Consider the following 27,040-nt stretch of genomic DNA (forward strand, 5'->3'; position numbering starts at 1 on the left):
ATTTCCTCTCAGATGAACAGAGCTCAGCACAACTCCTCCCTTTGCCCAGCACAGCACCTGACCATCCTGCTGCACTAAAACAATTCCTCAGGAGTCACTCACGGAAACACAGTCCTGGGAGGTGCCTTGGGAACCACAGACAAGGGGCAGTGTCTGAAGCACTGACCTCTTACAAACCCACTAAAGGAGTAACTGCTTGGCAAGCATCTCTCCCTGCTCCCAGCTTCAGGATCCGTGGACAAGATGAGCAGGAGTAAAGCTGCAGCTCCACAGACTCCTGCAGAGATCAGCCAGTCTGCACCAGATGTGCTGCTAGACTTGGGTGTCTGGATGTTCTCACATGCTGGAGAGCTTAAGACATCCCAAAAGCAGTCTGTATTTTTAAACTCTTCCTTAAGGCAGTCACGTCTCCTTTACTGAACCCCGCATTACAGGGCGTCGTTTCCCTCCCTCTTCCCATGGCATCCACGAGCAGGAAGTGATTCTGAATGCTTACCCCTACAAAAACTACGGAGTAACGTGAACAAATAAGTGCTTGTTTCTTGGGAAAGATGCTGATCACTTCTCTTTGCAGAGAGCCCCACAAGGCATCCCACAGTCCATGTTTGTTAGATCAACAACAATCTTGGAGCTGCTGTTATCACAGCTGCTGGTTTGCACTGCAGCAGGGGAAGGGAAGGGGTAAGTTAAGCAGAGACAAGCCCCCAGAGGCACAGCAAATACTACCTACCATCGCTTTATATAAAGAAGTTGATTGTCAGGAACCCACGTCCCACCGCTCTTCATTTTAAGGGGGTAAAAACGCCTTGCAAAAGACAAGAACGGGTTTGCAGTCTCAGAACCCTGTCAAGGCCCTTTTAGATCTGCTTAATTTTCACACATAGCTCCTGGTGGCTATGGTTTCACAGGTCAAGCAATGCTCTGGGGATGCTCTGTGACAAACAGTGGGTTTGGCTGGATGGGAACCAGTGAAGCTATATGAAACAATTCAGCTGATGAGGCACGTGCAAGGAGAGTCAGCTCATTCCTCCCAAGCCCCAGCGGCTTGGCAGAGCCAGCAGGGATAAAGAGGAGGTTATTCTCCTCACTGGAGCCAGGAACAGTACGTCTGTGTGTGGATGGGGAGCTGGAGATAAAGGTGGGTCCCATGTCGCTCCTCCAGAGGCAGCACAAAGCAGAGCTGAGTCCTTAGCCTTCCAAAAGGGTAGTCTGGCAGCTAATGGGAAATAAAGCAAAGTTGCTCCTCTCCTAGGCAGCAAAAAAGCCCCACTCCCAAAAGGCCAAGTTCTGAGCGAGTTCCACAAGGATATTTATTGTCCCAGTCTCCAGTCTGCTCTCCTCACTCAGGACTTAACTGTGATGGCAGCTATTCCCCAACCCAAGCAAGCTCCTGGCTGAGCCCCTTTTGCTTTAAGGCTGCTGGCAAAACATTCCCATCGGGCCCCTCCCGACCCACTGCTGCTGGTGGCTGGGGGTCAGCTTCACACGGCCTCCCAAGAGTTAAAGAAAACAAAAATGAGCCTCAAATTCAAGAGGGGAAAAGGGCTGGTATGCAAAATATTGAGCTCAACCCCAAATATGAAACAAGTGTTTAGTTATTTGAGGCCCCACAACTTAGGAGGCACCTTTAAGAAATTCTAAAAGCTTTTATTGCTGTCGGCAGCTCAGACCAGCAACATTTTTGACCCATTACTAGGTCAAATCATCTTAGTTGCTGCATCCAAAACCAGGGACCTCAGGGACAGTTTAGTCTGCTCAGATAAAAAAGCAGCTCAGGCAAGAGCAGGAGCACAGAAGCAAAGAGTAGTCAGCAAGAGACAGATCTGTCCCTCTCCCAGAGTTAAACCCAAGAGCTGATGTCCTTGCCAGCAGGACACCAAGCCTTCCCAGTGCCTGTGCCAGAGCCAAGCTCCCTGTTCCTTGTAACAGCACCATAATTCCGCTCCCCTTCCTTATACAGGGTTAAGGGGTGGCCAAACCCTTAACTGTTGGATAAATGAACTCAGGAATAGTATGGGGAGAACATGGAAAGCAAGAACAACTCCCTTCCCTCCCCTCCTTGGCATGCAGGGATGCCAGAAGAAAAGGGCTGATAGCAACCCATCAGTTAATCAGCTCATCAAGAGAGGAAGGACTTGTTGGCTGTTGTTTCAGGGGAAGATAACCATCAGTGTCACCAGCAGAGGAGGGGGAGTTCCTGGCTCCACGCTGCTGCTGGCAGGCTGCAGGCTTGGGCAAATGTCTGCACAAACTCCTCAAATCTGGGAGGTCCTTCGTTGTTTTTCTTCCCCCTTTTCCCCCACCAGGGAGAGCAGACCCCTGTGGAAGGCATGCTCTCATTCTGTACTTTAATGTGTCAATCAAGCCATGAAGATCTGTGCCTCCCTCCCTGCCACCAGCCCACCAGTGACTCACTGCTGCAGCTATTGTCCCCGAGGGATGGACTGCAGGAAACCGTCTTGATCTTCCTGGATAAAAGCTGGCACCAGCTGCAGCTGCTTAGGGACACACAGCTCCTCACCAGTCCCCTGCCCCAGCCCTCCAGCAACACCTACCACAAAAGCAAGGAGCCAGGTCTCTACTCCCAGTAGCAGGGAAGTTATGCCACAGTTGGCTCCCTTGCTCATTAAACAGGGAGGTCACAGGGAATACAAAAAGGCTCTCCCTGAATATACTGGATTTTCTTCATAATCCCCAAGAATCAGGACGGCAGAAAAGGTGATTTTGTGGGAGGAAGGCTGGAAGCCAACTTGACTGACAAAGCACTGGGCAGCAGCAGATGGGGAAGGGCAGGTGTGGGACTCGTGCTGCTCCCCCTCACAGAAAACACTGCTCTCCACATAAAACCTCTGGGAAATCAGCAGCCAAAGGAGGCTGCCACTGAGAACAAACAAGAAGGGGTTCCCCCAGGCAGATGGCCCCAGAGACTTGGGTGATGTTGGACACGCTTCCACGGGCACAGGCAACAACACACAGGAGCTCTCTCTGGGGCTGGCCCCCAAAATGAAGGGCAGGATGACAGAGGGAAGAGTGAGCAGGCATCACAAGCTGGCCCCTGCTCAGGTGCAGCCCACATACAGAGCCTGCCAGAGGAAAAGCCAGCGTGCCCCAATCCAAGTGCCCCCGAGCTGCCACCGGGGATGGGAAGCACAAGGCCATGCTCCAGGGACACGCAGCACCAAATATCCTGGTTCCCAGTGCAAGGACAGCCTTCCTGCAGTCCACCAAGGCACCGAGCCTCCGGGGCAGGCTGGCGGGGAAGAGAGGGGAACTGCTTACATTGGCAAGCTGCAGGAACTCGGCAGGAGCATGGAGGGAAAAGGATACAGTTGCATTCTTCTGGAAAGAGGGAAGTCAGCAAAATCTGACAATTCAGGAGGGGCTGCAGAGAGTGGGAACGAGCATTTGTCTTCAGGCAAAATGTTTGGCTTAAGGTCAGCACAAGCTCAGAGCACTCACGGTTCCATGTATGCCAAGAATTGACATAAAAGACATTTCCCTCCATAGGTTTCCAAAAACCACGGACCTTTCTATTTGGAGGAAAAGTGACTAATGCTTCTAACAGCCCCTGATGTCACAAACTGCTAACCAGCAAAAGAAAAAAAAGCTGGACTTTGGGGATGATAAGGACCATATGTGCATTCCAGCAAAGCTTGTAAACTCACTGAAGGGGGGGGCAAAAAAAAAAAAGAAAAAAGGAGAGAGGAAGGAAGGGAAAAAAAAGAAAAAAAAAACATAATGTGACAAACAAGAATGAAGACCATCCAAAGGCAGAGCCCAATGAGAACCAGATGCTCTCTACTTCTCTGGCCAATCTCTCTCCTGACAGCAGGACGACGTGCAACTGCCTCTGACCGCCAGTGTGAGGCCGAGGGAATAAAATGAGAGCTGCTGCTCATTCTCATTCCAGCTCCCCACACCGACCACTCCATCCTGCTCCAGAGGACAGCATGCAGTTTGTGATTCCCCTGCCCTTGGTCTAACGCAGTGCCACACGCAGGGAAAGGCAAACCTACCCCTTTGAAGAAGAGAGGGCAGGAGCTTCCTTCAGGTGAGCCCTGAAACGCCATGCAGTGACACGACACCCAAGCCAGGCTGTGCCTAACACCAGCTAGGACCAGAGAAAGTCCAGGCTTAGTTAGACTTGAGAACGTGTCACCTTCAGAGTTAAAAACAACTCTGATGGGAAGGACAGAAACCAGCTGGGACACACCAGGAGGACATGTTGCTATACAGCCATGTCTCTCTGTTCTTTGCCCTTTTCAAGCCCTTCTGGCTGCACAGCCCCACACCACCACAGATATTGGCACAGTCCAGCAAGGCAGCAGAGAGGAAAAACCCAACATCCATTTCCTTCTGTATTTCACTGTCATGCACTTAAAATAGCCTTGGAACAGCTGCACCATGGGCGATTAAGTCATTGGATCTATACTTTGCTCAAAGCTGGAGGCACAGCCCGACATGGGACCCGACACAGAGGGAAGGGTGGTACATGAACTCGGCAAGGTCCCAGTCACACCCACAGAGAGGAGGGAGCTTTCTGGGACACTGGCCCCAGGCACAAAAAAGGTAGAATTAAGACAAAGCTGGCAACAGAGCAGCTTACCCCATTGCCAGGTTTTCCACCAACCTTCCCCAGGCTTGCACCAACTCCAGTCCAGTTAGGGCTGTGCACACAACCAGAGCAGAAGAGGGATTTTTGAGAAAGGAAAGCAGCCCAAGGGGCTTGCTTACAAAGCTGTAACAAGGCAGCACTGTTCCAATACCTGACTCAAATTAAGGGCCTCTGGGGCACAAAAAGCAGCAGCTTTCCTTGAGGTGGCAAAGGCACAGCCCAGCAGGGCTGCCTCACAGTTCCTTAACCCCATGTGTTCCTTCCCAAAAAGCTGCAGCCATACATCAAGGGCGTGTTTTGTCAGCTCCTATTCAACAAGCCCCAGGACTGGAAGGTGCCCCAGATCGTGCTCTGGATAATTAATTATCCCTGGGACTCGCAAGCAGGATCTATGTAAATACAGCACCTTGCTGGCTTGCTGGGGTGGGGGACACCGTGGCTGCCCGCCACACGGACACGCTGCCCGTGTCTGCACAGGCCCAGCTCCCAAGCAGGGCACTGGAGTTATCAAAGCACACAGCTTCAGAACATTTATTTACCACTTCTCCTGATTCTGGACTAAAGAGTTCAGATGTATCACAGCAGCTCTCTTCACACCTAAATCCTGAGGTAACATGGATGTACGTACACACGTGGCTTATCCCATGCCCAGGTACCACAGCAGTGAGTATAAACAGGTCCTAACCTCAAACTAATCATCACCCAGCTCCTTGAAAAGGGCTTTTAGAGTCCAAACAAAATGGGAATTCCTCAGGGAAACTTCACTGGTCCAGCATTACCAAGGAAGAGTCAATCTGGTATCAAGTGGATTGAAAAGAGCTGGCTCAGACCAGCTCTTCTTAAATTCATATGCAATGTGTACGTGCATATATAGCACTAAGGTTGTTGAGTAAAAGGCCAGAGAAAACATCTTGGGTTTAGCAAAGTCTGGTGTTAACACAGCAACAGGTACACTTGAGCATGATTCTGACCAAGTGACCAGAAAACAACAACAAGGCAAGAGAACCAGCTCTGGATGAATTCATGGCACGGTCTAATATGCTGAGTGTTGAGTCACAGCCCTCGCATCTGCTTCAAAAAGCGAAACAGAACACACAGAGCCCCTTATGGCACACAGAGCTCTTCCAGGGCGCCACAGAAACCCATCAGCATGAATAAGAAAAGGTCAGCAATCAATAAATATAGAAAATTACAAATACTGTTTGCCTTACTGCACAGGTTTTCATCTTCAGCTAGAACGAAAGCGGAATTAAGTTGGACTGAATCTGCATGCAGAGGAAAAGGTGAAGGTTTACTCAATTATTTGGCTGACAGTTTTGGAAATATTAGTCCATAGACTTCGAGCTCTCAACTGACTCAAAGCAATAAACTTCCCCACTTGACTTCAGCAAGTCCTGGTTTTCCTGCCTTCAACAGGGAAAGCCAACACTAAAATTTTTATGAATAGGAGCAATTCTATATTTCAGCTGAATTACTTCCTTCCCTCCACCTCACCAATTCCAAATTTTTGTGGTTACCTTGAAAGACCACGTTCTGTCTTTCCAAAAACTTCACTGGCCAGAGCTCCTCCAGGGAAAAGGACATCTGATCTAGGTCTGCAGCACAGCCATAACGCTGGGATTGTTAGGAGACAGGACTAGATGGACACCCTATATCAGGTTTTTTTGTCCTCCTTGTGTTTTGCTGCACTTATAACTGCTACAGAAACTTCACATTTCTGGAGTCGATAGACAGCACAAGGCAAAACACATTTCTCACATGCAGCACACAGCCAGGAATGTTCCCACAGTCCTCTCCATACCCATCACTTGCTAAGGGGCAGGACCACAAAGATGTGTGATGGCCACCACAACCCTGGTGATGCCCCAAGCCATAAAGAGTCTGGACAGGACACCGGCAGTTGCCCAACACACACTGCAAGGCATCTGAACTCCATAAATGCATGGTTAAATAAACATTTACAGCACCAGAAGAGAGGATTAACTCCCTACTCACAAGGAATCCAAGGATTAGCTTGACAGCTCCAGTTTTTGAGTTGGAGCTGAGATAAACCTTTCATTCCAGAGATTTAAACCAACTCCCAGAAGTATCAAGAGTCCCACGCTGCTGCCCCACGCCTAGGCTCTGGAGTTTATCTTGTTCCTGCCCACCCCCAAAAAGGGATAAGATTTCCTTGCATTCCAGCTGCTGGTGACAAAGTAACACAGTGTGAAGGACGTGACAGAACAAGTCCCCATCACAGCACAGGCCACCAAGGTCTCTCTCTGACGCAGCAGAGCCCTACTCCCTGCAGCAGCTGACCATCCCTGTCCTTTCCAGGACACATCCTCAGCCTCCCCTGCAAACACATGGAAACAAACACAAGGAAATCCAAAGCCCATGGTGGCTCCTGAAGGTGGCTCAGGCAGCACCATCCCCCTACAAGAAAAGGGTTTTTCCACAGGAGATGAGCCTGAGAACTCCACACAGCGGGGAAGGATCTTCCCCTCAATTACAGGCAATGCCACCCAACATCAGGTTTATCTGACAAGGCTCTTTTGCAGGGTTCTCTTTTCCAAACACCCCTCTAAGTGAGGCAGCAATTCCCGGGGAAGAAAACCAAAAATGTCATAGGTGCAAGCGGGATTTTATCATAAAGGGAACGAGGCCACAGCTGGGCAGACACAGCAGCCTCCTGAGCTGTGTGAGCACAGCTTCCACCCCAGGGCTGGATCCCGGCAAGGGGCAGCGTGCACAGCGCTGGCAAACAGCAATGTCACAGCATCAGGGATTTCAAGCAGGTTTAGAGCAGATTTATTAGTGTAATCCTAATAGAGCAAATAAAGTCAGATACAAAACTGGCATAAGCCGCTGCATATGGATAAGCCTCCCTGTGTCCCCTTCCATCAATGGCTGCCACTAAAGCACAAGCCTGTACAGTCACCCTTTTCCTCCTTCCTCACTGCAAGGGCTTTGGAGGCTCCAGTGGCACCCTCAAGTCCCCTCATGTCACAGGTTCAGATGCTTCCAGCCCCTGAACCTTCAGCCAACTGGTAGTTTCCATAAGCTTAGCTTTTGTTGCTGAACAATTTTCCTTTCTGCTCTAGAAAAAGGGACATACATAGCTCAAACCAAAAAAAAAAACAACAACAAAAAACCCCCAACAATGAGGACAGTGTCTAAATGTACAGCACAAGGAAATAAGCAAGAGAAAAATATTTTCCTTTTGGCTGTTGCTAAGTTCTATTAACACTAACTATTATTTGAACATCTACATGTAGAAAATGACTATTCCTAAAGGAAAGTCCTAGCAAGACACAAACCTACATTAGTGGTTACATTCCACATACTAATTAAATGTCTCCTGCAACAAGAAAATTCTCTCTGGACTTACAAATAATTCCAAGGACTTGATCCAAAACCTGCTATCACCTCTATGTTTGGTGTGTTAGTTCCAGAACCAGACTTCCCCTAGCTGCTGCTTCTTCCCAAGTTTCCCATCCCATCACAGTCTCTGGCAGAGCTGCGTGTTCAGGGAGTTCGTGGTATGTGTCAAATCTCCAGAACATTTGAGGATTATGTTGCATTTCAACCTGTCCACTGGAACAATGGGCATTTCTAACAAGAGAGGCAGCCAGCAGTCATGTACACACACAGCAGAAGCAACATCTGGCTGGCAAGTGTGAGGGAAGATGTTTTCAAGGCTGGCAAAGGGATAAGCTCCATGAGGAGAACGAGTTAGCCAGCAGGCAGGCAGCTGCTCTATCGTGTGACCGAGCCTAGAGGCATCAAGTGCAAAGAAATGCCAGGTAACACCGATCAAGTACAGCAAATCTCCTTGGAGCCTTCTGTAATTATCTCAAATCCACAAAGATCCTCACAGGTAAGTGGTGCACATCAGCTTCTACAGAGTGAAGGATTGCAAAGGGGCAGCTCCCGCCTAAGGTTCCCCTCAGCTCTGAGGATACACTTTGTTATTAAAACCAGACCTCAGAGATGTTTTCAGCCCTGCCAGAGAGTGGACGGATAAGCAGAGAGCAAATAAACCCCAATTAGTGGGAGACAGGCACCGATGCTGCCCTACGCGCTGTCAAAGGTTTCCCATCCGCATTCCAAGGCTCCCATACACCTTTGTGAGCCGGACCTCTGGCTTCTGCTATCTCAGTCATCCTCCGGCTGTCCCGGTGTCGCGACAGTTTAATTAAAAGCAGGAGCCTGAAAAGCTGGAAAGAGGCCTGGAGTGCTGCTGGGTTCACATCCGCCTCTGGAGCCTGGTGCCGGGGAAAGGCTGCACAAACGGCGCCCAACATCAGCTCCCAAGCCAGGGGACAGGTCTGTAGTGGGACCCAGCTGCCCTGGAGCTGCAACATCAAGTGATCTGGCATGTGCCCAGACAGTCCAATGACCTGGAACAAGGAAATTCTCCTCCCAAATGACAAAGATGCTGCTTGAGAAAAACCTGCAGCTAAAAGCATCTCCCCGTGCTGCTCCCCACTTGTGAGGTGCCGCAGCAGATGCATATTTAATGCATTTCTGCTACTTCAGAGTGTCCTGCCGAGAGCCCAGCGCAGCTCTGCACAAGGGCCAGGCTGGAGGAGCTAAGTGGGACACTTGCAAACATTACCCTGCACTAATCCAATGTTATTTTTCCCACAGCAGCCCGCCGCTCACAAGACCGTTGGCAGAGCTTCACAAACCACTGGCATTCACCCACATTCTCTGGAACAGCGTTCTTCCAAATTCATAAATTATTCCATACGCGAGCTGCCGCAACACCCATTAGCTGTTGGAGCAGTCCTGCTAGAAGGTTCAACTGGAGCCAGTCTCCACCCCCACAGATTAATTAATGTTGGCCACCACACTCAGCTTCGACCGTCCACCCCAGTCGTGTTTGCAGAACGCAGAAGCAGTTGGATTCAGACTGAATTTTCATTTCTGCCCTCCTGTCAAGACTTGTGCTGTAGCAAAGCCACGCCACTGCTCGTAACAGAGCAGGGTTAAATGAAACCCACACGTCCAGTGGGATTTTCCCTGCCAGCCCAAAAGCAAACAGACCGAATTCTCTGGAGTACTACGCCTCTGGACAGTCCAGCTACTCGGATTTCTCCAGAACAGTCGAGCTAAACACAATCCAAACTCTTGCAAGCCTGTGAGTGCAGATGATGCATATTGCAGTGCTCTTGGTTGAAATCCATAGCTCAAGGACAGCTCCTGGAAGGGAACATGTTGCAAGGCTGTTTCTCTGAATACCCACAATAAGCAAGAGGAGCTGCCGTTACCTTGCACCTCCCGTGGTAACTTTAGGCTGTAGCTTTTTGTGCTCGCAGTACTCAGATTCCTCATCCCCTTTTTCTCCTCAACTCCTCTCTTTCCCTGGAAAGCACCAGGATGGGCAGAAGGGCATGTCAGGCATCCCTCCACTAGAGCAAAGGCCTGTGCTGCCCAGAGAGAGAACGGCCGTGACAGATGAGCAGGCTCCGCTGTGCCGGGCTCGGCTCCTGCAGCAGCCCGGCTCTGAAGACCTGACAGAGCAGGTAAATCCTGTCGCAAATTCATGGAGCCAAACCTAAGGACTGGGGAAGACAAACACGCCCCAAGGCAAATGAAGGCTGCTCCAAGCAAGCGCTTCCTGCAGAGGTCTAGGGAAGATGAGTTCACATGAAGGAGCTCCTTGCTCTGACATGCTCTGTAACTCCAAGTGCCGCCTATCCCAAAACTGGGGCACAATTCCCATGTGCGGTGCACGCTTTTGCCCTTGGCTCGAGTTATTTAATGAGATAGCAAAGCGAGGGATCTGCTGCTGCATATTCTTCATTAAGATTGCAGCCTCCACCTCCACGTTGCTCAGAGCAGGAGGTGATGCACGAAGCCACAAGCAGCCCTGCCTGGCTTGCTCACAGCCCAGAGCAGCTGGGGTCTGACAGATAAATACCTGCTGAGCAACTTGGGAAGCCTTCAAAGAGGAAGGCTAATGCCCAGCTCTTCCTCCCACGGCCGTCCAGGAGAAGGGGCTGAGTCTGTACACGTAGCATGAGGGTTCCCACATCACTCACCAGCACAGCCCAAGAGCCTGTGCCAGCACCTGGCCAGCAGCACATGCCGACCCCAGAAGAGTCAGTGCAGGATGGAGCAGCCCTTCCTCGGGTGATTGATGTCTTAATTCACGTTTTCCCAGGCCTCTCGGTAGCCCCTGAGGGTGCCAACTGGAGCATAAACCTCAAGAGCAGGCTCACACAGCCTTCCTACTTACACAGCACCCAGAGGATGGCACACATCCAGCCAGCTCCGTCCTCCTTCCTTCCACCTAGCACCACTGAACCCCAAATGCTTGGACACAATCCTCCTCTGCAAGGCAGGCACCAGAACGGGAATACCAGGCTCCAGCCCTGAGCAGCTTCCAATTGCCAAGATGTTTTGGCACAGGCAGCTCAGGAAAAGATACATTTACCACAGCGTGGATACTGACAACATCCACACACCCTTCCCCCGGGACTCCTTACCCTGTGTTTTACATAGGGACCAACCACCTATTTCACACCAGAAACATTTTCTAGCCTGTGTGAACTTTATAGTTCCCTTCAAACTGAAACCAGGACAGCATATAAACTGTATCACAACTAGCCTAGATTTCTACTTCTGGCCTTCTGGCTCAACCCTCTGGAAGAAATCATCAGGTTACTCTGTTAGGCTATGAAAATCCTGCTTTCCACAGGTTATATCAAAATCTTGTAAAGTACATCCCACTGGAAAAAAAAAAAAGCTTTTCTGAGCTCCATTCCTGGCAAAGCCAAACCTAGAGGAAATGCAGCTGTGTTCACCAACAGACAGGAGTCACACAGCAACCCACAATTTCAATTAATGTTTCGTTTAAGCAACAAAACACCTCTGTCTTTGTGTTTAAATGGTTCTGGGCTACACCAGAGAAATTAAGTATCTCTCAGGAACGCTCTGTGTGAAAATTGCCCTCAACTGCACTCAGGCAAACCCAGAGAAACAAGGTCAGAGTTACACTGCTCACCTTTAAACCCTTCCTCCTCATTGTTACATCTCCTCAAAAACACAACTTGCATATTACCCTATTTGAATAGTTGTTTTCCTGACAGTAGTTTTAATTAAAAGCATTAATCTGGTAATGCCTCTGCGCCACAAGAGTTCACTGGGTTTGGTGCAACAGGGCGAGGTCCGCAGAGGTGACTGTGGTGCACTATTAATTCACTGATCACAGCTTGGCACCTCACAAAACAAGGGAGGGAATTATCTCCTGCTTTATACACACACAAACAAAGGCACACCAAGACAAAGGCATTTGCCCAAGACCACACAGAGGTCGAAATACTTGCAGCATGTCGGCCGCAAGAACCCTAATCCCGAGTGGCTCTGGTAATTACTGCTCTAATAATTAATAATTGCTCGACTCCAAATGCTGAATAGCAGGAGTGCTTTCCAGCTGGGTGAATATTCAGCTACCTGGAAACACACAGCCCAAGGTCCCCTGACAGAACTGCTCAATCACGTATCAGAAACCGACATGAATCGTTCCAATTGTTCACTGACCATCAACTGAACGTCCCAGAAGGGGAGGCATTTCTCTGAAAAGTTGTTTATTCTTTTACTTTCAGATAGGTTCTTTGTCATTCAGAGCATCAGGAGAATCTACCACAGCTTCGCTGAAGAGCTGCCCCACAGCCCAAGTCCACACTTCTTCCATGAAGGCTCTCCACAGCACAAAACAGCTCCCGGATCTGGTGCCACTTTTTGTCTCCGCTGGACACCAGGGACTTGTGTTGCCATCACCAAATCCTTCTCTCCCCCAGAAGGCTGAACCAGGCCTGCGAGAAAGGCAGGAGCATCCACGGGCTCACTCGAAGATGGAAAGATTTAAGGAGCAGGGGGAGAAAAGAACTGACATAAATTAGGTCAAATGCTCCTGAAAAATGCCAGTTACTTTATATATAGCGACAGCACTCTGATATCTTTTAATCTCAGCTTGCCATTGTCAGGTATTAGCTGAAATCCCCTGCTTTTGCTTTGGCTGCCATATTAAAGTGCCATGTATTTAATATTAATGAGGCAGATGAAACAGAATGAGACTAGGCTGGCATTTTCTGTGATAAAAGACAGCTTGTGGCAGAAAAGCATTCATATAAAAGCACTAGGGATTTCTCTTGGCTTGGAAATTACATACAAGATACAGGACACCAACAAAACCCTTTACATATGTAATTAAAAATCCCAATCTTCGGATTCTATAGGCTAACAAAGGCATAATGGTTGATCAGTTGTTTCTTCTGCTAAGAAAAGCACACTAGCAGGGAGTTGAGTTACCTGGCCACAGTTGTGGGAAGCTTTGGATAAACTGCTGAAGCAAGACTTGAAAAATTACTTTCCTCACCCCCTCTCTTTGTGCTTATGCTCAGGCAAAAATCTCAGGCCTCAGAACTCTGAGTGCCTGAGAAAGCAAAGGCATAATGAGGCCTGCCATAGGCCAACCCAGACATGAAACGGATTTGAAGGAGGAAAAAGCAGCAGCCAATGGATGTGGTGATGAAGTGGTGTGATTTGTCACCAGACGATATCACAAAATCCCTGCACCTCTTGGGGCCTCGACATGAAGATTTGAGGACTGTGCATATGTTCAGTCCCAGATGGCTGTGTTAAGCCTTATAATCACTCCCAGCATTTACAGGGACCAATACCTGCTCGCAGTATGACAAACTAATCTTTTCACTGTAAAAACTCACAATAAATGGGTACAGCTTCCAATTATTTAATTTGACAGTTTCTGACAATACCAGCCTTGACACCTCAAACTAGGAACAAAACAACAACAAAGACTATTGGAATAACACTAGCCATGCTGTTTCTGTGTTCATTCCGCAGATATCCAAAAAATCTAATCCTACCAATTAAAAGGAGACAACAGAGGAAAGAAAAAGATTTAATCATAGAAGAAGCAAGGAAAGGAAAATCCAGCTACATTTATTCACAACCTCTTTACTGCCATTTCCTAGACACATCCAGGTGATGTGAGGAAATCCATGTTCCTGCAGAGAAATGCCAGAAATAAGTCAGTCATAACCTTGTACCTTCACCTTTCCAGGTTGCAAGTCTCTCATTTCCAAGCTAGTCTGTTGTCTGCCAAATTTTGTTCTAGAAAAATTAAGCCAGGACCATCAGCCTGGCACTGTTCATCCATCTGAAAGCTGCCAAAAGCTTCCAGGCTGACCCAGATGAGAGGAGAAGGGTTTACACGTGGGCTGAAGGGAGATGATTTGCGTGTGTCAAAACGCAAAGACGTGTCTGCAGTGGGAACCTCTCCCTGGAAGGTGAAAATCAGCCCTGCAATCCCACCTCTACTGCAGTTCACCCTCTGGTACTCCCTGTGAACCCCTCTCCGCGCTGCCCTGCCGAACCACAAGCTCACGGGGTCACCAAATGAGCCATCTCCCCAACTTGATCCTTTCACTTTCTCTACAGAGGCACCACCAGCCGGCCAGAAACTTCATTCAAGCCAAGTTCATGCGCTTACACAAAGCACTTTGCACACTTGCGTTCAACACGTCTGGCAAATGAGTTCTGTAGGGCCTTGTGCTTGCACAGGACGTTGTAATTCACTTGGCACCCAGTGAAGCCACCAGTGAAACACCCAGACTTGGTGGAACATGCTCAGAGCCACAGACGGCCCCGAACAGCCCAGCAAGACGTTTAAAAATATCCCGCTCAGGAGTCAAAACAGTTCCTCGCTTCCACACCCTTCACGTGAGAGAGGTTAATATAATTCCTGAAGCAAAGACATGAGAGGCATGCAGATTTCCAGGAACAATTTATATTAGAACTACTGCTGTGCACGGCAATCAGTTCCCAGGAGCCGCTGGCAAAGCGGGGGCAACAACCGTGGCAAAACCAAAGTGTTTTTCAACCAAGCCTTCTTCTGTTAGCTTGTGCCAAGTATTCATGAGCAGATCTGGTAAAGAAATAACCCACAATTACAGCACTTCAATAACATATTTCCAGCAGCTAGATCCCATCTGGAAATAAACCCAGAATCAGAAAATCCAATTAGACAATAGAGAGATCTAAAGAAGCTGTAAGCTCAGATGGAAGAAAGCACCAACTCCTCAAAACAGCAGCAGTCTGCTCTTTGACAGCACTTTATGTGGGATGCTACTACAGAAAAACAAAAACCTTAAGCCTGCAAGAAATGATGCAGCTTCTTCCTATTTTCAGACACTTCCAAGAGCTCTAACTGCAAATTCAGTTCCTAAGCCTATGTCTCCAAAAACACGGGCACAGCCTGTGTGTTTAAGTAAGGAGTCCCAAAGATAGCTCAAGACTCATAAATCACGGAGCTCAGCAAAATAACTGTACTAGCAGGGAAAGGCAGTAATGGTCTTTGGACTACAGCTTGTGCCAGCAGAGCACCAGTTAGATGGAATGAGCAGAGGGCTCCAGAGAGGGAGAAAGCATCTAGAAAGGCTGGGTACTGCTAAAGGAAAACCATAGGGAGTGTTTCTTCCTTCTTGTGGCTCTTCCTTCACCTCACCTATGGCCAAGTGGACCCACGTTCACCACACCTGCCCAAGCTGTGGGCAAGAACAGCTCTGGCAACAAAGTCCTGGCCCACCAAGTCCTGGGTCTGAACCAGGCACCATGGTGCTGAGGATGGGGAAAGGCACCCAGACTGGATGAAGCAGCCAAGAAGGAGCATTCCTTATTCTCACTGCACAGTGGATGCAAACAAGGAGTTGCACTCCGTGGAGCAAGAATGACATTTGGGGTAAATTTCTGTTAAGGATGCTGTTACGTGGGAGAGTGAGACCCCAGAGTTGGTGCCATGTCTCTGCTCCAGAGCCTCCTCCAGCAGCAGCAGCAGCAGCAGCACTGAACTCTCCCCACGCCGTGGTGTTTGTCTGAACCATTATTACGCATCGCTTACTCCAGCGGGCTGGAGAGCTGCTCACAGAGCTGGAAGTGAAGGCAGCTACACTGAGTACCTAAAAAAAGCTTCGAGTACTATTGGGAGGCCTTTTCTTGTTTATTTTTATATCACCTGGGTGCATCCAACGCTTTCAGCTACGCTGAAGCTGCTTTTGAAAGAGCTCCTGCATCTCACAGGACCGAAACCTGGAGCCAAACCACGCCAAGGGTAAGGCTGGATGAAGCTGCAGCGTTTGCCAAGCCAGCAGAAGACCCCATGCCCTTGGCATCTCTCCTGCCAAGCAAGTACTGAGCTTGCTTCACTCATAGCCTCACGCTGATGCTCCCAGAACCACCTCCAAGAGCCACAGAAAGGCCACAAGAGAAGCAACAACCCTCAGATGGCTTCAGAGTGGACAGCCAGCCAGGAAAGCTCTCTCTCTCAGGGTGGGAAGGGGATATATAAAACAAGCTTCAGCTCTGAGTAAATATTTTATTTCTCAGATTCATGCTGCTTATCTAATCAGCCCCCATCATTATTTTAGAGGCCTTACTCAGGCACTAAAATTGCTTCCCCATCATCTCACCTACACAAAGTAAGGACTTTCCAAGTATCTCCAGCAGGTCCTGACTCCAGCCCAGCCCTGACTGCAAAAGCCAGAGGTCCTAAGCGTGTGGTGGGCTGGACACATGACCTGCCCCATGACGGAGGCTGTGCTGAAATCAAAGCAAGCAGGTTCCCACCATTGTTAACATCAATGGGAGCAGCAAGAATTGTATGAAAGAATTTCCTACTGCAAACAAGGCAGCGAGGTGAATAAAGGAAACAAAAAGGCCACAAACTAAAATACACTCCTGTGTGTACCACCCAGGGCTGTTTCCTTGGTGCAGACAGCTGAGTCAGGCCAGGCCCAAAAGCCCCATTTGGCAGCAGCAGGCAAGGAAGCCAAAAACCCTGTGCCCTGGCCACCTCAGCAGCCCAAGTAGTGCCACCCACAGCCACAGCACCACCATGTTCACTGTGAGGAGCCTGCAGCCCCCCAGTGCAGAGGCATGGGGCACCCCTTGCCTGGTGCCCATCTCTTGTCCCAGGCCAGCGGGCATGGTGGCCCTGTGGCACCCAGCAGCACACACAGATGTGGCTCTGCAGAGGTGCTGATCCCAGCTCCTGTGACCCCAGTGGGTGACAGCAAATCTGCTGCTCAAAGACAAAGCACAGAGGCTTCAGCCCTGCTCTACCTTCCCATCTCCCTCTCCTTCCTCCCCTCCATGGAAACCAGCAGTCTCTCATTATCAATTATTTTTAAGACAGATTGAAGAGTAAGAATACACTGTGTTGTTCTCATCTCCCAGTTACTGTTTTCTATGGTTCCCATGCAAAATCTGCATTCCAGCTTCATTTTCCTCTCAGTTTTTGTTAGGCTTGTAGAGGGGGGCACACCAAGGTACACTCTTGAATGAACATGAGTCTCTCTCCTGCAACACAATCAAGCTCTGGCTCTGTAAACATTTAGGATAAACACATAAGGAGAAGGGTAGGTAGGCCAGAGCCCTCCTCCACACTCTGATCTAAGAAGAAATCATCCAACACTGGTCAAGACGCTGGGAATTAATCCAAGAGGAAGAAAAGGGTCCCCTATCCAGCACATCTCAACAGCTTCCAGACTGGAAGTGCCTTATCTCACACAGAGCCCGGATGAGCACAGCATCCTCTCAGCCTGGTGCACGTTTAAACACAGGCACGGCTTCCATCAGCTGAGAGCTCCCACGGCAGCTCCCAGCACCAATCCTGCCAAACTTTGCTTATGCATGCCTTGCCGTTTGCATGCCGAGATCAGTCTCCATCAAGTCCAGTGAAATTACAGGCAGCACATTACACATGTGCCTTACATCTGTGGCATCAGGGCCTTAAAAAGAAAGCCGCCCATCCTACCAAAACACGCCCTGCTCGGCTACAATTAAACACAGACACTTCAGAGCAGTGTGCTCAAGTTATTTTTTTATGCATACTTTTACAATTAGCATAATGTCATATCCTGCCAGGATGTAAAAGGTTGTGACTCAGGAATGTTATCATCATTTTAACTGACTCGCTTTTGGTCTCATTCCTTTCCTTTTCCTTTCCCCTTTCCTTTAATTCTCCCTCCAACAAGATGCATGCCACTCATGGCTCCACTTAATAGTATTTTGTAAGAAAGCTGGAAAGGCAAACGTTCACCAGTCTTGCCTTGCTCTAACATATAATTAACTACTCCTTCCAACTCCCTGCCACCCTCCCAGCAACACAACAGCAGCATGCAAAGTGGGAGCAGAGAGGATTAGATAAGGAGGTACCTAAGAGAGAACATCCCCAACGTCTCCTGAAAGCCAGCCACTGTCCCTTCTCCTCTTATCACCCCGAGATAAAACAACTCCCTTGTCCAAAAAGCGCGGATTCCGGAGGACGGAGGTTCTGCCCACCAGCTGCCTGCGAGGAAGCAGAGTGCCCTCCTCCTTCCCTCTCCCACATGCTCCTCTCACGCTGAGGGATGCTTTATCCTGCAATCAGCCCCACTGGACTGGACTCAGCGGTCCACAGACAAGGATTTGGTTTTACTGGTGCCAAACCCTCTGTGGAGGTTGTTCTGGGATGGCCCTTGGACTCGATTTAACGAAAATATCCCACGAGGCTCAGGAGCAGCACCAGTTTAACATAATAACAAAATAAAAGGGCCAAACACATCCACAAGAACAAACAGCAATCACGTCCTGCAATAAGCCACGTTCCTGAGCCTATTCATGCTGCTCAAAAATTACCTCTCCACACAAAGCCAAAAGGCTCTGTTTGGCAATACCCTTCAGCTTGCCCATTAAAAAAAACCATCTGAAGCCTTGATTTCAATGCATATTGTTACACTGAGAAATAAACTTCAATTTCCAAGCATGCTTTAGACCTTAAGATCAAGGAAACATTTTGGAAGAAGCTTTACAAATAGCTGGTATAATTTATAGGTATTCTGTTAAGGAACACCAGCTCTTACTGTGCTTAGTAGCACAACTTCCCCACCTCCAGTAACACCATTAACCCCATCTCCATACATTTACTTTGCCACATCAGAGGAAACGTACAGCCCCGCAGATCCATAAGCACATAATAAACGCTAAAGGAAACTTCTCTCATCCTGGTCACGTCTTGAACGCAGACCATTTTCTTATTTTGAAAGGGAGCCACATTCAAGTCCTCCGCTCGTGGGCAACTTCGATGTTACTCCCAAGCACTGCAAAAGTTACCGGCAAGTCGGTCGAATCTCTCCCTCCCCCGGCCGACGATGCACAAAAGTGCATTCAGTCCGGTCACGGTGGAGTTTCATTCACGTCTCTGCAAGCTGGATCCTTTTCTTTTTCGGCATCTTTTCGTTTTTGCGGGTTTGGGTTTTTTTTAACTTTCTCCCTTGCGCGGGGGAAATCTTTTGTCTTTCCCAACGCGAACGTAAAAACCCTCCCGGCCACCAGGTCCCCAGCAAAAGGGTCACGCCGGAGAGCGCAGGACACGCGTGCCCCTCGAAGCCTTCCACGCGTGCCGGGACTGTCGCGCCTCGGCTCCCGGGGAGCGCGGGCACGTCCCGCCCGCCGCCGCCAGCCAGCCCGCACGGGGCACAGCCCTTCCCGCTCTCAGCTTTTCCCAGCGCCGAGGGAGAAGGGCAGAAACCCGCGCGGCAAGGCACCAGCCCCTCAGCGGCGGCGGGAGCACCCCCGCCGTCTCCCCGTGCCCGCGGGGCTCCGGGAGCAGCCGCCCGCCGCAATTCCCCGCCGCGGCCCCAAAACCGGGCCAGAAAAAGTTTCGCGCGGGCTCCCCCGGCCCGGAACGGGGCAGAGGAGGCGCGGCGCGGCCAGCCCGCGGCGCCCCCCGGCATCGCGTCCCCGCTGCCCCCGCAGCCCCCCGCGGGCACCGCACCCCTACAGCCCCCGGCGCGGCATCCCCGGCAGCGCCCGCCGCCGCGCTCCGGAGATCCGCGCTCGGGCGATCCGGGCCCGGCCCCGCGCTGCCCCCGCCGCCCCCCGGCCCCGCGCACCGCCGGTCTGCCCACGGCCACGGCCATCGCGCTGCGGTGCTCTGCGCTGCGCTGCCGCCCGCCGCCTGTGCGCTGCCTGCTAGCACTGCAACATGGCCACCCGGCGGGGAGGGCCCATGCGCAATGCAAAGGGGCCGGGCGGCGAGGCGGGACCCCCCCGGCCCTCCCCCGGGGCCGCCGGGCAGCGCGGGCGGGCGGGCGGCACCGCCCCGCCGCTCGGGGAACCCCGAGAGGCTGCGGGCAGTGGCCGGCGGTGACCCCGCTGAGCCCGCTCCTGCCCACGCCCCCCAAGGCCGGGCCCCGGTTACCCGTCCCCTAAACCCCCAAGGGGCTCTCTCGCCCACCCTGGCAGCGCCACGGCTGAACGCACAGACACGGCTGCTCCGCAGAGCCTTGCAAAGAGATGGCTAAGCCAGCGATCAGCGCGGGCCTCCTACCAGCAGTTAGGTGAAGAAGGAGTGCGGGGATTCGGCAAAGAGCTATTTTCAGCAAGGAAGCACACAGGAGCCCTTAACTCCCTTGTATAACAGCGCAGAGGACAAAACCTGGCACCTCATTCCTCTTGTTTCTCCGAGCGCTTCTGTCAAACACACACACACACACACAGAGTTTTTCAACAAATTTGGTACAATTCGTTACTGCAAACAGCAGCCACGGTGCCCAGTCGCTCTCCCACTCCACTAAATGATTTCCAGGGATGAAGAGAAGCATAGCTGGCTCCTCGGCACTCCAGCTGACAAACACTTAACATCCTGGTGCTGAGCATGATGTCCCTTTACCTAAAAAAGGGGGAAGTCTCAGGGCTAAGCTCAACATGTATGCTTGCAAATCTTTGACCAAAATAGTGATGAAGAAAGGGCCCTGCACTGCTTTGTGAGACATAAAACCCCAAACAGAAGACAAGAGACCCTATTTGCTACACACATGAAGGATACACTGAATTATGGACACACCAGTGCTACCCCCTGTGTGAACATCCACAGAATCAAAAGAAAAAAGCCAGCAGAATAAAAGCTGAGAGCACAAATAAATGACCTGGGGTAGTGGTAAGCAAATAGAGCTCTGCTGTACACTTACCATTTGTAGTGCCTTGGAAGTCAAGCCTGTACCTTTTCCCTCCAAAAGCCATTTCTGTACGGCTACGTAGTAACACATGGCTGTTTGAAGAGGGCTACAGAGTCCAGGTATCTCCTTCCTGCAGCTTTTATGATTGTGTTTTGGAGAACTCGGGAGCTGATCTTGGAGTGGTCACCCTGAACCAGAGCCCATGGGAGTGCGCTCAGTGACCCTGCTCCCCACCAGCAGCTGAGGATCTACACCTGGGCAGTGCCCTCAGCTGGACACAGGTGCAGCCCTGACCAGCAAAGCTGCTACACCAACAGACAGACATCCAAGGGTGTCTACCAGGAACATTTTGCTTTTTTCACTTTAACATGTTAGGCGTTCATGCCAGTATCCGAGGGAGGCTTTGCTATTAGACTCGTTATTGCTCTTGTAGCAAATTCCTCCTGCACGCACAGCTCCGGGTGAGGAGCCAGGAAATGCACCCGGACCAGTGCAGCCTCTAGTGGAAACCTGGTGATCCTATCTAAAGAGTTGCCCTCGTGGCACCTGTGGGTGAGGCAGACAGAGCTTCCCCTCGTCTGGATTAGAGATGCATGATACTCCTGCATCAGCATAACTCAACCAACACGGAAACCTCCTGTGCTCACAAAACCTTGATGTGACTCACCGTGTCCTTCCTTGGCCCGGAGCGGGGAGAGCTGTGGCCGAGTTTCCTCTGCGATACTCATGCACATACACCTTCCTGGGTATGGCTGGCTGAGCTGAAAGAGAGAGAGGGGGGAGAAAAACATCAGCACAAAGAGATGTTCTGCAATCTACCTAGATCTCAGCCAGTGCAGTTCTTTTCAATTCCTAATGTTCAGTGCAGTTCCTCACAGTTTCATACCTGTTGCTAACAAATCGACACCCAGGCAAAGGGAATTGCCAGCCCCTCATTCTAGAGACCCCATGGGAGCTGTGTCAGTGCTTCCAGAGCTGGGCATCATTTTGCAGACAGAGCAGAAAAAGGGGCTTTAATGCCCTTTTGTGTCCTTACAGGGCAATTTGTCAGTTAAAGGGGATGAGAAGGTACACAAGCAGACACAGAAGTCTGGTAACTTCCCTCCTTTTTAAAGACAAACAAGGGTACAGAGCTCCCTAAAGGCAACATCTTCTAGGACAACAACAGAAACCTACAAGATTAAGTGGTGTGCGCTTTTTTTTTCCCTTTAAGGTTGACATAGTGTTTGATCTTGCCTCCATGTTGTGATTAGTTCTACTTGGTGCTCACTCAAATTTCACCCAAAGAATCAAAAGACCTGCTGCACCCAAAACCCCCAAAGAGGGTGAGACTGGGATAAATTCAGCCATTCTGAAGAGCCCTGCCCTCAACCAAAAGTGACCAGCTTGCAGACAGGGTAAATCATTGGACAGTAAGCAGATACAAGAGTCTCTTTAAACCTCTCAGCATGAAATGGGTGATGAAGCAAGCCCAGGTAGCAGGGCTACACTTCTCCCTGCCTGCCTGCAGCATTACACCCCCTTAAACCCAAAATGTGTTTTTCAGCTGGGGCTGTGAGGGGAATTGGCCCTTGAATCAAAGGGAGCTCCCCTCTTCACAGACAAAGAGCATCACCAGCCTCTCACAAACAAATGGGTCACAGCCAAGGGGACCCCACTGAAAGCCTCCTGCTTAAGCCTTAGTTCATTAAGCCAAAGCAACACTTCCCATAGTAGTATTTGCCACTGCCATTTATTTGGATTTCTTTATCTTCACAATCTACCCTCCTTTCCTATTTGTGATCACGGTTACAGCCATTCTGCTCCACTCATTTCCTCTCAGCGGCTAGTGCTGAGAGCCCGCTGCTAACGAATGCTGTTGTGGCTACAATCCAGGGCTCATCAGAAGGGGAGGGAGAAATGTATTCATGCCTGGGAGAACAGCACTGAAGGAATGTGCAAAGTGATAAAATACTAACACGAGCCTTACCCTCTCCCCAGCACCTGCACCTCAGCCAGATGAACACTGCTGATGGGATGGAGCTTGTACACAGCATCCATCACAATCTCTGTCCGTGGTTCGTGAGGGCTGCACGCACTTCTGGGTTTGCAGCAGGCTGGAGGATATTCCAGATGCTTACATGACAGGCAGCTAAAAATATTTATGGATAGCTGGGAGCCTGCAGCAGAGATGGCTTCTGAAGTGTGACTTAGGGCCTGATCCAGACCCCTTTAAAGCCAGGGAGCCTACACTGAGCTCAGTCCCTCCCTTCTCTGACTGCAAGACAGAAATTCCAGCACACCTTCTCTCCTACACTTTCTACCCACTGCTCAGTCCCCAAACTGCTTGGGGCACGGGCTATCATTTGTTTGGTGCGCACAGGGAACACTGCCCAGAGGGGCACTGATCTTACCCATCCCTCTCAGCTGTTATGAACACACTTGTGCTAATGGCGTGGGCAGTTCTGACCAAAGGGAGATCCCCACAACAGTACAACGTGTGTCCAACCTCTCTCAGCCACACAGCAAACACAGAGATGAGATGAGGTGAGATATGATTTGACTACAGACACTCTGGGTATTTGTGTGTGGTTGTCGTACATGGGTACAATCCCACACACTTGTAATAACAGCTACCCCAAACCACAGCACATTCATACACCTTTATTGCCAGTTTTCCTAAGTCACTGAACCAGAGGGCAGCTCAGGTTGGGAGGCACTTCTAGTGTTTAGGTGTCTCATGTAGCGTTGAATGTCCCTGAGGATGGAGACCTACCTGCTCCAGCCAACCTGTTCCCACAGCTGACCACCCTCACTGTAAAACAGTTTTCTCTCACACACAAATGGAATTTCCTGCATTTCAGTTTGTGCCTATCATCTCCTGTCCTGACACAATGACTGATAAGCAGATCTTTGGTCTCACTGCCCGCCATTTCTCACTTCTCGGCTCCGCCCGCACCTCTAGCCTGCTTCTCTCCTTCGGTGTCACCTCTCCTCAGCGCTGTCACCCCAGCTCGCACGTCCACGGGCCGCCACCCCGGGCAAAGGCGACCGTGGGGTGGCGGCCCGGCCGCGGAGGAGGAGGAGGAGGAGGCGGAGAGGCCCGGCGCGGCAGGAGGCGGGTTTCATGCCGCACCTGGCTGCAGTGCCGAGCACCGAAGCACAGCACCGAGCACCGACAGCCGGCCGGCGCGGAGCATGGCGCGGGAGCTGAGCCAGGAGGCTGTGCTGGACTTCCTCTGGGCGGCCGGGGGGCGAGCCCCCAACACGGCGCTGCTCCGCCACTTCCAGCGGTTCCTCCGCGACCCGGCGCTCACGGAGCAGCAGCGGCGGGAGCGCCGCGAGTACTTCAAGAGCCTCGTCAACTCCCTGGCCACCGTCCACCCCGCCGCCGCCCCCGGCGCCTCCAAGGACATCGTCCTCCGCCGCAGGTACCGCGACCTCCTCGATGAGGAGCTGCCGCCGCCGGAGGAACAGCGGGAGCAGGAGGAGGAAAAGAAGGAGCCGCCGGCCCGACGCGAGCCCGACGGGCGGCGCGGTCCCCGCGGGGAGGCGGCGGGGCGGGGGCGGCCCGGCGGGGCGGGGGGCTGCTCCGCCCGGGGCCGCGGCGGGCCGTGCTGCGAGTGTCGCCGGGCGCGCCGCGCTGCCGCCGCCGTCCCCGCGCCGGGCCCCGGCCCCCGGCCGCCCCGCTGCCGCTCCCCGCCGCCCCCTCGGCAGCCGCCCCCGTATCGGACCCAGCCGCTGTCCTCGGGCCCCTGGGCGCTTCGCCCCGGCGGCACGGCGCACCCCCGGCCCCCGGCGCTGCCGTCGGCTCCTGGGGGGCTGTCCCCCGCCGTGCCGCCCCGGTGCCTGTCACCGCCGCCGCCCGCCGCCGGGCTGCCCTCTGCCACCGCGTCCCGCTCCCGGACGCCACCGCTGCCGCCGGGCCCGGGGATGCCGCCTCCCTACAGGTTGCCTCAGCCCCGGTCTCCGCCGCAGCCGACCGGGATGTCCTTGCAGGAGGCTCCACGGCCCTCAGCAAGCCCGGGGAGACGCCCCCCCACCGGAGCTATCCAGTCCCCGCCGCTGTCATCGGGCCCCAGGGCGCTGTCCCCCCCCGAGCTGCCCCCATCCCGATCCTTGCCGCTGCTGTCCCCCCCCGAGCTGCCCCCATCCCGATCCTTGCCGCTGCTGTCCCCCCCCGAGCTGCCCCCATCCCGATCCTTGCCGCTGCTGTCCCCCCCCGAGCTGCCCCCATCCCGATCCTTGCCGCTGCTGTCCGCCCCCGAGCTGCCCCCATCCCGATCCTTGCCGCTGCTGTCCGCCCCGGAGGTGCTGCCCCTGTCCCGGTCCCTGCAGGCACTCCCTGCCAGCCCCTCCTCGTCGCCACGGCTGTCACCAGGCCCCGAGGCGCTCGCTTCCAGCAGGCTGCCCCCATCGCAGTCCAGGTCCCTGCAGCAGCTCCCCACCAGGCCATCCCCAGACTTGCCCAGGGGATCCAGGGGGCTGACCCCCAAGGGACAAACCCAACCTCAAGTCCCGCGGCTGCACCCGCGTCAAAGCCTGACACTGCCGTCAGATCCCGGGATCCTGCCCCCCACCAAGTCCCCCCCACCCCAATCCCTGCCACAATCCGCCACTCTCCCATCCCCACCCCGCTCCCTGCAGCCTCCCCTTGCCAGGTCACCCCCATCCCAGTCCTTGCTGCCGGCGCAGGGCCCCGCAGTGCCCCAAGCCCCAGAGAGCCAGCCCCCAGCACCGCTGCCTGTTTTCCGGAGCATCAGGTGCCAGCTGGCTTTGTCGGAGGTGCAGGGCACCCCCCCATCAGTGCCCGATGACGGTGGGCGGCAGCCCCGCTCCAAGAGCTCCCCCAGGAACGCCTCAAGCCGGGGACCCTTGGTGCCGCTGGGACAGCGGGAGCACGCCTGGCTGGTGGCCATGTCAGCGGGCCGCTGGGCTCAGTTGCGGGGGCTCTTTCTGGAAGAGCCTGAGCTGGCCCTGCAGAGGGACTTCATATCAGGCTTCACGGTCCTTCACTGGCTGGCCAAGCACGGCGACGGGCCGGGCCTGCAGGAGCTGGCAGCGGCGGCGCGGCAGGTCGGGCTGGCCCTGGACGTGGACGCCCGCTCGGGCTGCGGGTACACGCCGCTGCACCTGGCTGCCATACACGGCCACCAGCTTGTCATCAAGGTGCTGGTGCTGCAGCTGGGCTGCCAGGTGCAGGTGCGGGACGGCAGCGGGCGCCGGCCGTGGGAATACCTGGGCAGCTCCACCTCGGGGGAGATCTGGCAGCTGCTGGAGGCACCCCGCGGCACCATCATGTTCCCCACGCAGCCCCTGGCCCGCAGCGTGTCCTCTGTCAGCAAGGTCTCGCCGTCCAGCGGCAGGGCAGCACTGCCTGCCTGCCTCAGGGTGCAGCTGGGCCGTGGGACAGTGTCCCACCAGTCCGGCAGTGACAGTGACTGACACAGCTCCCCGGCATCCCCTGCCAGCAGGGATGGGACCTCGCTGGCCACCCTGCGAGAGGAAGCCACGCAGGCAGAGCAAAAGCTGTGAAACAGACTGAACCTATTGAAGAATGTACTTTTAAATTATTCCAATGAACTGTTGTCCGAGCCTCTCTGCCCTCTCTCCCATTTCTTGCCTTTCTACCAGTGCAAGGATGCAGTAACTCTGCTGGAAGCAGGAAGAACGCTCGGGAGGCAAGTCCTCTGCAGCCCACAGGGCCAGTACCAGCTGCTGGGCGCTGCCACGATCACCAGCATTAGTGGGACCATGGCTCTGGGGTAAGGCTCAAGTCTGGCCCCAATCAGGGTAGAGCACTTGATTTTGCTGACAGCGACAGATTGTTGTTGGTCCTGGGGTTTGCAAAACACTTGTTTACACCACCTAAATTCTGGGGAGCAGTAAAACTACATCCCTTTTTAATCCCAGCAGATTAAGGATGAGTCCCTCTTTTAAAAATGCAGCTGATCAAGATCCAGCCTTCCGGCGAGAGTCCTCAGAGAGCACCTGGCTGTGGCAGAGGGCGGCAGCGGGAGAGCCCCGGTAGGGAAGGGCGTTTCCCAGGCCACCTTGCCCACCAGCCCATGCTGAAAGGAATGCAGGGCAGCACCACAGCCCTGCTCCCCAGCAGTATCCCTGCTGCTCCCTCATTCCTGCACCTCCAGTTGCTCTCCTCACACCGCAGGATTAGGAAGTGGTACCCGTGTTGTGGCTAGGTTCCCACGCCTCGGGAAGGAAAGCATTGTGGTAGGATTCTGTGTTGGGCAAAAATGAAGCTGTGCTCTAGTACGGGTCCCAGCCTTGCAGAGGGAAGGCAGTTTCATAACCAGAGCTGCCTTTTCCCAGAGACACCAGCCCTAGATTGCCTGTTAGGCGATTGTGTGATGGGGACAGCTGGGACTGGGGGCCAAGTGCAGTCAAGAGATGTCCAGAGGAGTCATTCGTCAGA

General features: G+C 52.6%; 2 protein-coding genes across 8 annotated transcripts in view; one reads left to right on the forward strand and one right to left on the reverse strand.

Moving 5' to 3' along the window:
- Nucleotides 1-27,040, reverse strand: part of SEPTIN11 (septin 11) — a 78,812-nt gene that overhangs the window by 31,271 nt on the left and 20,501 nt on the right. For 3 of the 7 annotated variants that reach the window (XR_015287340.1, XM_086890789.1, XM_086890788.1), the window contains exon 1: nucleotides 19,564-19,785. Coding sequence is in view for 5 of the 7 variants with exons in the window: in XM_086890789.1 (XP_086746915.1) it covers nucleotides 19,564-19,590 (27 nt within the window). In the remaining 2 variants the exon portion in view is untranslated. Of the gene's footprint in view, nucleotides 1-19,563; nucleotides 19,786-20,640; nucleotides 21,192-21,295; nucleotides 21,390-27,040 lie in introns of those variants that run through there. The other 4 variants (XM_023927109.2, XM_023927108.2, XM_086890786.1 and 1 more) reach the window with 2 other exon arrangements.
- On the forward strand, nucleotides 23,777-26,206 carry SOWAHB (sosondowah ankyrin repeat domain family member B). The gene has a single exon (XM_086890763.1). The coding sequence runs from the start codon at nucleotides 23,806-23,808 to the stop codon at nucleotides 26,050-26,052; it is 2,247 nt and encodes a 748-aa protein (XP_086746889.1). The 5' UTR covers nucleotides 23,777-23,805; the 3' UTR covers nucleotides 26,053-26,206.

The sequence above is a fragment of the Cyanistes caeruleus genome, chromosome 5 (assembly GCF_971803275.1).
Source record: "Cyanistes caeruleus chromosome 5, bCyaCae1.hap1.1, whole genome shotgun sequence".
NCBI lineage: Eukaryota > Metazoa > Chordata > Aves > Passeriformes > Paridae > Cyanistes > Cyanistes caeruleus.